Genomic DNA, 13,628 nt, shown 5'->3' with positions numbered 1-13,628 from the left:
CGGATCCGCCCCCAAGCCGCTGCAGTTCGCAGCCCGCGGTGCTTACGTAAGCTGCAATAAGTGACAGCTTTTATGGGAATGTTGCAGATTTTAAATAGTCCGGGAGGAGCATCTCGCATCGCCGCGATGGGAATCTGCCAGTCCAAGGGCTGACAAGGTTTCTTGATACCATGGAGTGGAGCATCTTGTGAATTCTTATTTTCTTAGCCCCACTTAGTTTGGCCTTTGGGAAATCGAGGGGTAGATAGGTCCCAGTGAAACCATTTTGCAGGTATTCCTTGGGAAGTTTTGAAGGTGCTCTTTAATATTTTCTGTGCTTTAATCATCTGAGCAAACATTAGCCACAGAAGCTTAACTGTGACTACTTACTTTGCCCCCATTTGCAAATTAAAAAGATTTAAAAATTGCCCCCATCAGCCAATTAAATTGGAGCAATGTGTTACGTTTCCTGGCTCACGGCAGGGCAGCGCGCTGCGTTACTCGCTGTAATGAGTAGTCTCTAGGAATGTTTCTGTCAAGTATGACTAATATTTTCCTCTGCTCCTGCTTCTGGGGCTGACTGCAGACAATAGGCTGTGTTGTGCTTTGAGAGCTGGTCCTTGGTGCGTATGGAAGCTGCTGAGCAATACAAGGGCTGTGGTAGATCTAAGATCTAATTTTTCTTTTACCTCAGCTGTCAGATTTACTGACCTCTCTTCTGTGAGGTTGTTCCCAATGCAGTTGATGCACCATCAGTGGACTTCAGTTCTTGAGCGGGGTGGGATTTTGCCTGCAACCCTGATAGTGAGGGGACTCCGAGTTCTGAAAGAGTTTGATTTAAGAAGGTTCTTATAACTCAATTTGAACAGCTCAGATGATTTTTTATTCACACACTTTTAGACGTTTTCTCGATGAAGATAGGAGCTGTGATCGAGATCTTGTTTATGCTCTGGCAGCGCAGCGTTCTTTAGATAATCTCGTTAACTCCGTCAGCCCAGTAAAACCTGGCTCACGTGAACCGTTTCTGTTGCAGGGCGGGAGTTCGTTATCCCTTCGCTGGCGCACCGATTCGTAGCAGAGATGGTGGATTTTTTTATTCTGTTCTTTATAAAGGCGACCATCATCTTCAGTATTATGCACCTCAGTGGAATCAAGTAAGTGGAACAACTGAAAGCTTTGTTATCTAAAGCTTACAGCTTTCTGGGCATACGTTGGGTTTCTTCCAAAGTACGATGAAGCATCGTGTGTCTCAACTATGCACTGGACCAAAAGATTCTTCATTTCACATTTTGATAGCTGGATGCAGGAATTTACTTCAAAGACTGTTTCTTTTTTCTGCGCTGCTTTAACTGGAGATACCTTACTCTGCAGCTCGTGTAGTTCCTCTGCTTTGGGTTGGTGTAATCGGATGTTTCTGTCCGATGAGGCGATGAGAGCTTGGTATAGTCAGTAACTCCATTAGTGTACGAACATGTTTCGGAATCCAGGTTTTCTCTTCCAAATGTTGACCAACCCTAGACTGATGCTAAACGCCTAAACTCGTGGCCGTTGCAGGGGTGGCCGTTGCAGGGGTCAGGTGAGACTGCGGAACCGGTGGGGAAGTCCCACCATACACAATTGCCAAAACAAACTGGGCAGCACCTCGGAAGGAAACCTACAGCTCAGAATGTTGATGGCTTGCTTGGTGTCACAGAAGCCAAGGAGCTTTTGTTCTGCTAATACCAGAACTGAAGGAGCAAATTCTAGAATTAAAGGGGTAACCTTGGTATGGGGAGGAGGATGGTTTTAAAGTCCGCCTTATTTTGTGCAGGGACATCTCTAAGTTTGCCATGCATTACATCATCGAAGAAATCGATGAAGATACGTCCATGGAAGACTTGCAGAAGATGATGATAGTAGCTCTCATCTACAGGTTATTAGTCTGCTTCTATGAGGTAACTCCTCATGCACGTTCACTTCTAGAATTAATAGTTGTCAGTTACTGAGGAAATGTTTAAAACATTTCCATCGCATTGGCCTATAAAATAAATCCTCTGAACAGCACGTTGATGACATTGAATCTTAGGACATTTGCATAGTTTTGAGGAACACCAGGTGTGCTCGACCAGTCCAGAACGTGGTGTTGTGCAGAACTGACATCACTCTTCTTTTACAGATCATCTGTATTTGGGGAGCAGGCGGAGCAACCCCAGGGAAGTTCTTGCTCGGGCTGCGAGTTGTGACCTGTGACACATCCGTGCTCGTTGCACCCAGCCGTGTGTTAGTCATTCCGTCCTCTAACGTCAGTATGACAACGTGAGTGCTCTTAGCTCCAGCCCACTGCTTTCAGGTTCCTTCGGCTGTGGGAAGTGTGGGATTCGGAAGGAAATAACGTGATTTCTTTCTTAGTGGCCTTTGCAATCATTAGATTCCAAGAGCTCTTGTTAGATTCTGTGACCGAAGAATAAAATAGCAACTGTTTGATCATGCGACTGTTTTTAGGTTGGTGGTAAAATAATCTCTGAACTCTGGAGACTGATTTTTGTGCTGCGCAAAACTGAGGCCCTGAACTTGAATAATATAAATAATATGAATAACATAAACTGACTTTTATTCTCATTTCAGGTCCACAATTCGAGCTTTGATCAAGAATTTTTCTATTGCTTCATTTTTTCCTGCTTTCATTACACTGCTGTTCTTCCAGCATAACAGAACAGCCTACGATATCGTAGCAGGGACTATTGTGGTAAGAAGAAACGGAGTCAGATGATACCGCAAGATGAGATTTCCAGACTGGTTTTGGACATCCTGTCCCACCCCCAGTGAATAAAGACCCACCCCAAAACTGAAATCAAGGTGTCTGATAATCTTTTGCTCAAATGAAATGGAACTGCTGCACAAGCTGTTTGCTCTGCTGTGATGCCAGCAGCTACCTTCAAAGTATTGGAGTGTTTATAAATGCCAGAGAAGTTTGGGAGAAACACCACTTTTCATTTCCGGAAGAATTAACCTCTGCTGGCTGAGAAAGCGAGCGGCTGGATGAGCCACAGAAAGGAGCGGTGCAGTTCATCAGGCCGGGGAAAGAGATACCTAGAAATACCCCACCTTAAAAGAAACGTCGCTCCTGCAGCTTTGGATGTTGGCAGGTAACTAGAAAATCCCGTTGTTTTTTCTGCACAGTTGCCTGAGCCCTGTGATGAACTCTGAGAACTGCAGTATTAGTGAGGCAGATCAAAATCGCCGTGTGTGCAGGAGAGATGAGCAGTGTTTATCATGTCCCTTATTACTGCTTCCGAGAACATATTCTCTCACCACTTCAGGTATTTTATCAGCAAACCAACGTGAGAAGTTTTTTGCATGATTGTCTCAAGCATTGTCACTTACTTCACATGTCCTGCTAATAAAGAGGTGGAAGAGCAGCAGCCTGTTCTCTGGGGAGGGTTGGTTACACTGCCTGTGACCCCTGGGGGAGCTGTGACCAGCACAGCTCACGCCGACGGAAGGGAACTTCTCTGCTCTATCTGGAGTGGAAGCGCTCGTCTGTCTGTCTCCTGCGTGTGATACCAAGCGAAACAACTGACCTGTGTGTCAGGAGCAGGCAAAGACCGTGAGCTGCAGCGTGGAAGTACAGATACTGGTGACTGCCACTGCAGAGTTCTGGCTAATTGTTTGTGTACTCAGAATAATTTAAACACTGAATAAAGAAGCCTGATATTTTGCATGAGTGCACAGCTCTGGTAACTTGTTTATTCTCATATAACCTCTATCTCGGGAAAGGAATCTAAGCAACAATAAAACCTTTAACAGGTTTTATTAGAATTAGAGTGTGGTGTGCCCATCAGCAGCTGAAGTTCTTGCCCTGGCTTCCGTTTTGGACAGTGGTTTGGGTGACAGTACAAATGTTTGAGACCTCAGTTCTCTCTCTTGTCCTCCTGTGAAACAGCCTGCAATACCGCAGCTGACAAGCAGTGGTGGTCTGTGTGCAAACACCGTCGATTTGTGTCAGGATGTGTCAGGACCAGATCCGCTGCTGAAGGGGAGTGGTGCTGTCCCAGTGGTTTAGTGTGGCATCTTTGCCTCCTTAGGGCATGACCTTTTACTTCAGAGAATCAAAAAGAAAAAAAAGAATTGTCTTGTCTAGAAAACTGATCTTGAAGTCCCTGCATAATCAAAGTGCATCGGTATCAAAACACCTCACTGTCTTGAGGGTTACTATTGTTTACACTAATAATTTATTGACTAAGAAAAAGACTTTGGTGTCCTAAACAGTCCATTAGCATTAGAGCAACGTTGCTGCGGTGCTTCTCTGCAAGGAAAACAGTAGTAAGCAGGCCTGAAGAAAGCGCCTCTGGGGGGTGCTGGACCACGCAGCAGTGACCTAGAAACTACGATTCAAGATTCCAGGGGCTGGGGAAGAGAAAAGCAACACACGCACATTCCCTGCGTGGCTTTAAAGTGCAGTGTCTGTGCACGGAACGTGACTGGAGCTGTACCCAGGTAAAGCTCCCACGAAAGCAGAAGCTGGTTGTGCTGCATCTGCCCCCAAGCTCATGTCTAGAGTAAAAACCCTTCCGAACAAGGAACCCTGAACTGATTTAAGATCCTCTAAAATCAGTGCCAAAAATCAGAGGTTAGGGACCACATGTGACATCTCGTACGGTTCCAGGTGCCCTGACGGAGAGGTAAAACTGCCAGACAGTATTCCATTGTTTTTATTGATGGCATTTATCCCATGGTTTAACATGTTAATTATACTGTAATAAACATGGCTTTAATATTAAACTTTTCCTTATTATCCAAAGTCACCACAGTCCATTTCAGTAAATAGAAAAATATATACTTAATACTTTGTACAATACTGGTTTTTGGTCCAAACAAAAATGGATCAGAAAAGCCAATAAACTTCCTTTAAGAATTCCCAATTGTAAAGATTTTCTAAATGGATTTAGGCAACTTTGAATAATGGGATTTACATAAAATCTGAGACAATACTAACCAAAAATGGCCGTAACACACAAAATTAAAATTTCAATTTCACAGATTTGTTATGCCAAAAAAGTACATAGAGAAACAAAATTGTATTTACACATGTTCCATAATAAAATAACAAAGGCGAGACAGGTGACAAAGGGCTGTCAGAATGAAAGTATAGAAATAGCATCGAATTATTAAATGAAGAACTACAGATCTAACAAGTCCTTAGCATGGATCATCCTTGAATCAATCTTCCTCTATCAGAAAATTTTAGTGCACGATACACCCAAACTCACTCACTTCACACATACACCAGCACAAACTCAGCAGAGGCATCATTCGTCACCGACATTCTCTACTCTACCCAGCATCCCTCGCCGATCTCGCTACCGTTCCAAGGCGCCGGCAAGCGCGGGTGAGCGCACAGAGCGATGCAGATGAGGAGGTATCGGACAAGCCATTCGCCGGGCAGGCTCTACGCAGGGCTACAGCCGGACCACGCCACGTCAGTGGAAGGAGGAACTTGCTGGAGGCTAAGAGAGTTTTGCTTGAGAACGGCCCTGTTGCCAATCTATTCGTTACCAAAAGAGAACTAACTGGGGAGAGGGCAGGGCAGGGCAGGGCAGCAGTTTTCTATTCCGTTAGGCAGATCTGACTTCAGCTAACCCAACATGAGGTACGAGCCAACAACTGAACAATGCAGGGGAGTAGCTGCTTCCAGAGGTGCTTTGCCAATGGGGCCATTATTTCCTACGTCTAACAGCAGTCTTTATCTTCCGACCAGAAACTGAAGATCCAGAGGCAGAGAAAACGTTTTTCCCATTAGTCCTATCAAAAGAAATGAGTAGTTCAGAGTTTAGGACAGTGTAGGTGAAAATGCAGTGGCAGCACTGGGCAGGTACTCCAGAACAACTCCGACAGCCTCGTCTAGCAGCTGGCAACAGCTGGCACAGGATGCACAGGAGGAAGAGAGAAACCAAAGCCAAAACCCATTAAGTCTCTCTTATTCAGAAGGTAAGTAGCAGTGTAACAGCTAGGTATGGATTTTACCTTCCGAGAACAAAAGCGCCCGTAGGTTGGTGTGTGACACCCCTGAGAGCTGGGCTCCTCGACAGACACCATCCCTTAGTTGCCTGGCACGAGCCTGCCCAGCTAGGACGGCCAGCTTGGTGTCAAACCTCACGGCTCGTCCGAACACCTCACGATGTGACAGAGCAGAGGCTGAACACCATCCACTGATGGTGCCCAAAGGTCAGGGGGAATTCTGATACGGTCTCTTACCCCACTGTAAATGCTGGAGGCTGGCTGAAGGCAAATCCCGAAGAGCCGGACGGCTGTGCCGGTGCTGCTGGCGCGGGAGGATTTGCACCGAAAGTAAATACTCCTGGGTTATTTGGGAAGGTGAAATTAGAACTATTACTTCCAAACTGGAACACAGAACCTGGGGACACGGGTGGAAGCAGAAGGGAGGAAAAAAGTTGAAATTTGAGTTCACCCTTTCCAGCAAAATCCTCACATTCTTCCCAGATTCTTTAATGAATGTTTTTTACAGGTCACTCAAGATGTCAAAGTTGGTGGAGGGGGGTGCACCAGAAGTGCTGGATTCCTACAGGATTATGCCAGGAACGGTCCAAAGAACTCATTCACTTGACTAGAGAACTGTAAAGCGCCGGCACACTGATCACCTATCGTTTGCTCACTTGGGTGCCACCCTTAAGCGTCTACCTGTGCGTACCAAAGTTTATCAAAGGCCAGAATTACAGTACTGAATCATGTAGGTTCGTATGTACGTGCACTTTCCTGTGTTGATGCAGCTGGTCTGGGGACTCCCCTTTCAGTTCCCGTGCTAAGATAGCACCTCGTCTCAGACAGAGTACATTCCTACCCTTCCTACCACAGTATTTTATACTTCCTTAGTAAAAAGAACTTGAAATAAATAAAATCTTACTTAAAATTCTGACCGTATTCTTACACAACAAAGCCCCCAATCCAAATAAATTGCCAAAGCCTGTTAACAAAGTCAGAAAACTAAGAACTACTCTGACAAATGCCAAAACCAGTTCACTTCGCAGTGCTGCAGCCATTCTGGTTTGTACCATCTTTGCAGTGAATACTCCATGGTTTTCAACACTTCCTTTTAATGACGAGATTTCTCAAGAAAATAAACCCCACTGTGGAGTGCTGGGGTTGCCACCAGCAGTCTGCGAAGTCTCTTGTGAAGAGGGTTTGTGGTGCAGCGGGCAGAGCCTCCACGGTCAGGAATGAGGCACAAACGCCTTAACTCTAGCCGTTACTTCTACAGAGGGCGATTCTTACGCTGAATTATGCGAGCAAGGCAGAGGTCTTCTTTCTCTGTACAATTTAAGGTGCGCCTCATGAAAAACCGAGTGAAAAGTAATCTCTGAGACCAAAAGGGAAGAGGAGGGTCGGCACTCACCAGCGCTGGAGGTACCGGAGCCAAACCCTGGCTGGGGGGTTGCTTGCTGTCCGAACACCGAGAGCTGGGTACTGCTGGTCACCGAGCCGAAGGCGGGAGGAGCAGGCTGAGCACCAGCCGGTAACATCGTTGTTGACAGCGATCCGAAACTTGGAGCGCTCGGCTGGCTGGAGCCCTGGTTCTGGCGCCAGCCAGCCACCAGCGCTTCGCCAAACGCCAGGCTGGGAGCAGGCGCTGGGGGCCCAGAGCCAAACAGAAAGGAAGAGGACGACCCTCGGGGAATAGAAGAGAAACATCAGTATGGATCTTACCTCCACAGAATGAATCTAGAAACAAAGGCTCTAAAACCCCGCGTTTCCCAGGCCTGAACAGTCATCTCAATTTCCTACAAATCGTGTGAGCGTATAGAACAAATGCACAACAGGAACTGCACCTCTGCGAAGAGCACGAGAAACGCCGCGTTTGCCAGAGTCAGGCAAGAGGGTATCTCAAACGCACTCGGATTTCCGTGTTAACTTCCAAGTTCTAGCAACAGATTCCCACCAACGGCACTTGTATTTCCTAAGAGCTGTCTGTACCGCCCCAGAGAACATTCATTCAAACTGTATTTTTCAAACATGCCAAAGCCAGCCCCTGCTTTAATAGGATCTGGAGAAGAGGAACCTTTGTGTTTGAAACAGAGCATCGCCCACTAACGAAATGACACCGGGAGCTACTTATAAAGCAGGTTAAATTCGTCTGCTGGCTGTTAAAATTTTGGACTGTTTTCTCTCTTGGTTCTGATACACAAGAAAGGTTAAGCAATGAGATCAGCTACACGAACTCTCTTCCTCACGGGTTCCATCACTTCCAATACACTCCGGGCTAGCAGGAATACAGGTGATTTGGTGGATTTAGTCTTGTGTCATATTGCTGTCATACGACTGACATGTAAATAACAGTTAAGAGTTTTAGGTACGGAAGAGAAAAAAAAACAGGAGAAGAGCAAAAATGAGAACAGCATCTATTTAAAATGTACCTGTTGAACTCGATGTGGTTGTGGCTCCAAAGGTAAAGCCTGGATTTGCTGCGTTGGTACTGCTGGCACCAGAACCGAAGAGAAACGAAGAGAGAGCCGGGCTGATGCTAGAAGATGTGGTTGCTGGTTTGTTTTCTGTAGAGAAGCCAAATGACGGAGGTGCTGCAGATTCTGCAGAATTGCCGAAAACGGAGCTGCTCACAGTGTTGCTGGGTTGTCCGAACACAAAGGGAGCGGCAACGGGCTGAGGATTGGAGGCAGAGATGGCGCTGCCAAACACGCTGCTGCTGTTGGCTGAAGTGGCGGGTACGACTGCGCTGGAGGAACTTGAGCTCAGGAAGCTGAAGGATGGCTTTGCTGCTCCTTGATCTAGAAACAAGAAGAGTACATAAACCACCGTAGAAATGCCGGACAACGTCCAGCAAACAGGCTCCTGTTTCAATCACCAGATGAGGAGCAGTCCAGAACGACACCTCAACTACTCTCCCACGATCCAGACTTCACGTGCAGATTTGATCACTGCCATCCAGAAGGAAAGGAATGGAAGGATGGTAAAGAACAAGGGCACCACCGCAGTCCGGGCTTCCCTGGTTACAAACACTAAGCACCGGCTGTCACTACCTGAACCAGCACTCGCCCGTACTTCTGAACATTTCCAGCAGTACACTTCAGATGTTCTTGGAAGTCACTGGAACAGTTTAATTGCTTTGCGCAGATGAGTATTGAGAACCACTGATGCTGTTTCACTCGTAGCTTCCACTCGTGGAAAGCAGGAGCTTTCACTCGTGCAGAAAGACAGCCCTGTGCCTTTAGGTCAGGCAAAGCTCACGATGCTCCAGCCTGACCCGTCCAAGTTGGAAGTTCGCTGTAAGCCAGGCACCAGCAAGACCTGCTCTTAGGAGCAAGCGAGAACAGCCCTCCATCCAGCCCACTGCTATCTGAAGTAGTGAGTGCTGTTCGACGTGCTGAGGAGAGAGCAGTCTTCTAAAGGCAGTCACTCACTCCTCAGCTTTCCCTAAGCTGCTGCTCTGATTCTTGTAACTAAGTGGTGACCTCGCTTTCAATTTCCCACTCTCTTTTTTCCCCAGCAGTTATATCTACACCATTTTTAAGGGCCACGCCATTCTTCAGAACACTTGCTAAAATTTCCATCCTGCACAAGGTGCTTTGTCAAACTTCCATGACTAAACCAAGCGCCAGAACTTTACCTGGCAGGTAAAAAAACCAAAACCACAACCAAACAAAAAAAGCAACCCAGCAGAACTCAACCGCAACTTCAAACCCCCCACTCACCCACCCACCATCCCTCTCTTTCAGAGCCCGCAATCCTCCAAAAACCTGTCTGTTCAGTAGCAGTCCAACCTAGGAACACTGCGATGAACACCATATAGCCCTGCGTACTGCTTTTATTCCCAGTTACTTACCGATGCTCTTTTCAGACATTACAAACTCATTCTGGTCTCTAAAGCACAGTTGCTAAGTCACACAAATGGAATTCAACAACCACAATTCTTCCAGGCAGTGATCACCACTGAAGAACCTCAATCCTCCACTGCAGACTTGAAACACATTAAAGGAATACGAAACTGTGCAACACCCACGAAGCCGTTTTTATACCTTTGCAGCAGCAGAGAAACAGCAGGAGACCCTGCAGCATAGCTGCAAGCACGCGGGACTAAGAGATCCCATCTCTCGTCCCCTTTCACTGTGGAAAACAGCCTCTACACTGCCCCGTGCTACGGATTTTATCACCATCCGTGCTGCTGCCGCTGAGACAATAGAACTTCGGTGCTCACACAAGAAGCAGGACAGGTTCCTTAACGTGTGGCGATTTGTTTGACTGAACCTAGTCTTAAACCTCACTGAAATCTCAAAAGGATTTGCTACATACTGTCTACACACCAACAACCAGAACTAAGACAGGCTGCGGGTAGTAATTACACCTTTTCTAATGCTCTAATGTACGAATGCATCAAATCCCACAGGTATTGTCCAGCATGGCTTTCAGGGGTGTTATGTGATGGACAGGAGCAGACAAGCAAAGACAAAAGATGTTGCATTTACCTGAAGTACTGGTTTGTGCCGCGAATGTGAAAGACGGCTTTGCCTGCTCGCTTTCCTTCTCCGGAGGCTTAGCGAAACTGAAATTGAACATGGGTTTGGCTGTGCTCTCCTCTTTGGTATGCTCAGCTGTCCCGGCTGAGAAGAGAGGTGGTGCCTTTAACTCTTCGTTGTCAGCTTTATTTCCAAACACTAATGGAGCAGCAGAAGTCACAGAGTCCTGTTTCTCTTCTGTCCTTCCCAAAACAAACTGTGAGGCAGGGGCAGGCTCTGCGCTGCCAAAAGTGAATCCTCCCTTTGTTGTAAGAGTTTCATCCTTTTTCTCGTCTGGTTTCTTAAACGCAAGGGCAGGTGATGCTCCCTGCTTTTCTGCCACAGTTCCAAAGGTGAAGCCGCTCGCTCCGGTTTTGTTCTCGTTGGTGGCTATGGAAGAAGTAGCACTCGTGCCGAAAGCAAAGCCTCCCAAACCTGGCTCCTCTTTCTTTTCCTGCTGTCCCAGGCTCGCTGTCACAAACTGAAATGTCGAGGGTGTCTGACTGCCGGTAGATGGAAGTCCAAAGGTAAAACTGTTACTTTTACCTTCTTTTTTACTGTCTTCAGATTTAGAGTCTGAGGAAGAAACTCCAAATTTGATGTCCCCTGAAACAGCAGGAAACTTAAACCCCCCTGTCACAGTGCTGGAGGATGCAGATTCGGACGCAATGCTGAACTTGAAGCTCCCTTGTTCTCCAAATTTAAAATCTCCCACATTACCCAATGTACGAGACGATTCTGAGGAGGACGACGGGATGCTGAATGTAAAGGAGGGCAAGGCGGCGTTTGTGGACACAGTAGCAGTACCAAAGCCTGCAGAAATAAGTAACAGCGTTAAGTGTGCGATACAGGATGTAATACAGCTCGGCTTTAGCTAGAGGGCTGCCATTCTAGTCCTAACTTCCCAGAGGCAAAATGGTTTGCAAAATAAAATAAATACATGCTCCTAGAGGAAAGATGAACAATTTTGCCATACCTCAACAGAAAAATAAATGTACTTAAAACCAAAGAAAGAATTGCACGAAGTACCCACTTGTTTTTCTCATTGATTATTACCTTTGAGCTCCGCTTTGGTGCCTGGCTTTGCACTTTCACAGGCTATGCATTTTGTGGCTTCTGCTTTGTTTTGGACCAAGCAGACCTCACAATCCCAGCTTCCCTCGGGCTTCTTGAATTTGTCTAAATCCAGAAATCCTCCAGAAGAAGCAGAAAATGCGGGAACACTGCTACTGGTCACAGGCACTGAACTCCCTAAGAAATAAGCAAGAGAGTTAATTGTCCTGCATGAAGGATAAAGCGAATATGAACTTTTAAAGAAACTCTTAAATGCTCACTCAATTACAGAGCAGACAAGCAGAACAGTAAAATACCATCCAACTACAGGTTAATTTTGGTCAAACTCAATATGAGAATGTAAACAACAGTAACACCTGGATTCCTCCTTCTGATCTACGCATCATTTTAAGCACAGATTGAACCTATGACATTTGAAGAGCAACTGCAGGTCATACCATACAGCAACAGTCTAGTTCAGCTGTAAATTAAAGGTACTGTACTCAACTGGATCCACTAAAAGAATTTCTGGTGACACGAGTAACCCGCAGTTGAAGTCAGCACCACTCAAGTTAACAATCACTGTCAACTGACGTGAGGCTGAGAATTCACCAGGATGATTCATCACCAGATCTCAGAGACAGACATGTTCAAAACTACATTGTGACAAAAAAAACCAAAACAAAACAGAGGGGAACTCAAATCCCCCAAACCCACAATTCTGTGTTCACCACACAAGAGACACTGTCCTCGACAGCGGCAGAAACCTCCATAGAGAGGCCTGAGAGACACTTGCCTTCTGATTTTTCTCCCATGTAAAGGAAGAGACATCACATAATGCTGCAACCCAATAGAAAATTTCTGGAGAAATTTCACTCCTACTGCACAGGGTGATTACAAAAGCACAATCTAGTCCAGCTTATTATGTCCCCCCCACACCCCGGATATATTTGCAAAGGTTTTCTTTGACAGAATAATGTATTAAACCATGTTGAGAGCCAATGGAAGTTAACACTGAAATAATTATTTGTCCTTTAAAAACAATAAGCTCACCACACTCAAAAGCAATTACAGTCACATACAACGGGAAACCGCCCAGTGCTGCGCTGAAGCAGGAATCCACCTCCCCACGGTCTGGAAGGACCATGAGCTTCCAGAACAAGTCACCCATGTTCAGGAGGCCACCACTGGCTTTCACAAGCATAGCTGAACATGCCCTTTGGTTTCAGCTGGGATGACTCCTTAAAGACTACACTGTCATCTGGCTTCACACCTCCGCTCAATTACCCACTAATGCTGAATGGAGACATTTTTAGCCACATTCCGTAAATATTGTTTCTACTTCTGTTTTAAAAGAGGGGACAAAACCCAGTAATCTTTAACTCTTTCTGTGGGGTTCACATTTTTCCCCAACAAAAACGAGTAAATTGGTTCTGAGTTAATTAAGACATCCAGCTGAGTCACCTTTCCTCCCCAGCTGCAAAGCAGGGTACGTCTGCTTCGATTCCGCCTGCACTAATGCCCTTCACAATCAGTTCAATTCACACGACAGGCTAGAATCCGGGCTGAGACCTCAGGAGTGCCTGTAACCGTTCCTGCGGACAGGCACAACCCGCCCTGCCCCGCTTACAGCCGTGCTACTGGAAATATTTTTTATATGCCACTTCTTTTATTCTGTAAAGAACCCACAGAAGCTGAGGTTGAAACAAGAGAGAAGAACACACCTGGTTTTTGAGACTGACAAGCTACACATTTGCTGTCTTCTGCCTTATTCGACACAAGGCACACTGCACAGTCCCAAGAGCCTTTTGGCTTCTTAAATTTGTCTCCAAACCCCAGAGTGACTGTTGTGTCAGTGCTGCTGGAGGAGGACGTCACTGCCACCGAGTTGTCTGTGACCGCTGGTAATGTCAGAGCGGGCATGACTCCTGTTCCAGGCTTTGGTGTCTCACAGGCTATACATTTTGTAGCTTCCGGTTTGTTCTGGACCAGACAGGTATCACAATCCCATGCGTTGGGTGATGGTTTAAATTTGTCTTCCAAGCTCAACGTCCCCGCTGCGGGGACGGCTGCCTTAGAGGTGACACACTGGCT

At 46.3% G+C, this 13,628-nt stretch overlaps 2 protein-coding genes across 2 annotated transcripts in view; one reads left to right on the top strand and one right to left on the bottom strand.

The window, feature by feature from the left end:
* Nucleotides 1-1,012: 1,012 nt before the first annotated feature.
* FAM8A1 (family with sequence similarity 8, member A1) lies at nucleotides 1,013-2,901 on the top strand (the record flags this gene model as incomplete). Its single annotated transcript, XM_010139687.1, has 4 exons — nucleotides 1,013-1,133; nucleotides 1,790-1,913; nucleotides 2,135-2,274; nucleotides 2,584-2,901. Coding segments are annotated over 4 exons (530 nt in total), but the record flags the coding sequence as incomplete, so codon positions are not given.
* Nucleotides 2,902-5,675: 2,774 nt separating this feature from the next.
* Nucleotides 5,676-13,628, bottom strand: part of NUP153 (nucleoporin 153kDa) — a gene marked incomplete at its 5' end in the record, with an annotated part of 24,697 nt that continues 16,744 nt past the window's right edge. The window contains 7 exons of the mRNA XM_010139685.1: nucleotides 5,676-5,760; nucleotides 6,214-6,373; nucleotides 7,370-7,642; nucleotides 8,388-8,756; nucleotides 10,452-11,294; nucleotides 11,538-11,732; nucleotides 13,259-13,607. Of these exons, the coding sequence (XP_010137987.1) occupies nucleotides 5,676-5,760; nucleotides 6,214-6,373; nucleotides 7,370-7,642; nucleotides 8,388-8,756; nucleotides 10,452-11,294; nucleotides 11,538-11,732; nucleotides 13,259-13,607 (2,274 nt within the window). The remainder of the gene's footprint in view (nucleotides 5,761-6,213; nucleotides 6,374-7,369; nucleotides 7,643-8,387; nucleotides 8,757-10,451; nucleotides 11,295-11,537; nucleotides 11,733-13,258; nucleotides 13,608-13,628) is intronic.

This window comes from Buceros rhinoceros, unplaced genomic scaffold, assembly GCF_000710305.1.
Source record: "Buceros rhinoceros silvestris isolate BGI_N320 unplaced genomic scaffold, ASM71030v1 scaffold6827, whole genome shotgun sequence".
Lineage (NCBI taxonomy): Eukaryota > Metazoa > Chordata > Aves > Bucerotiformes > Bucerotidae > Buceros > Buceros rhinoceros.
This window is presented reverse-complemented; position numbering and strand designations above follow the sequence as displayed.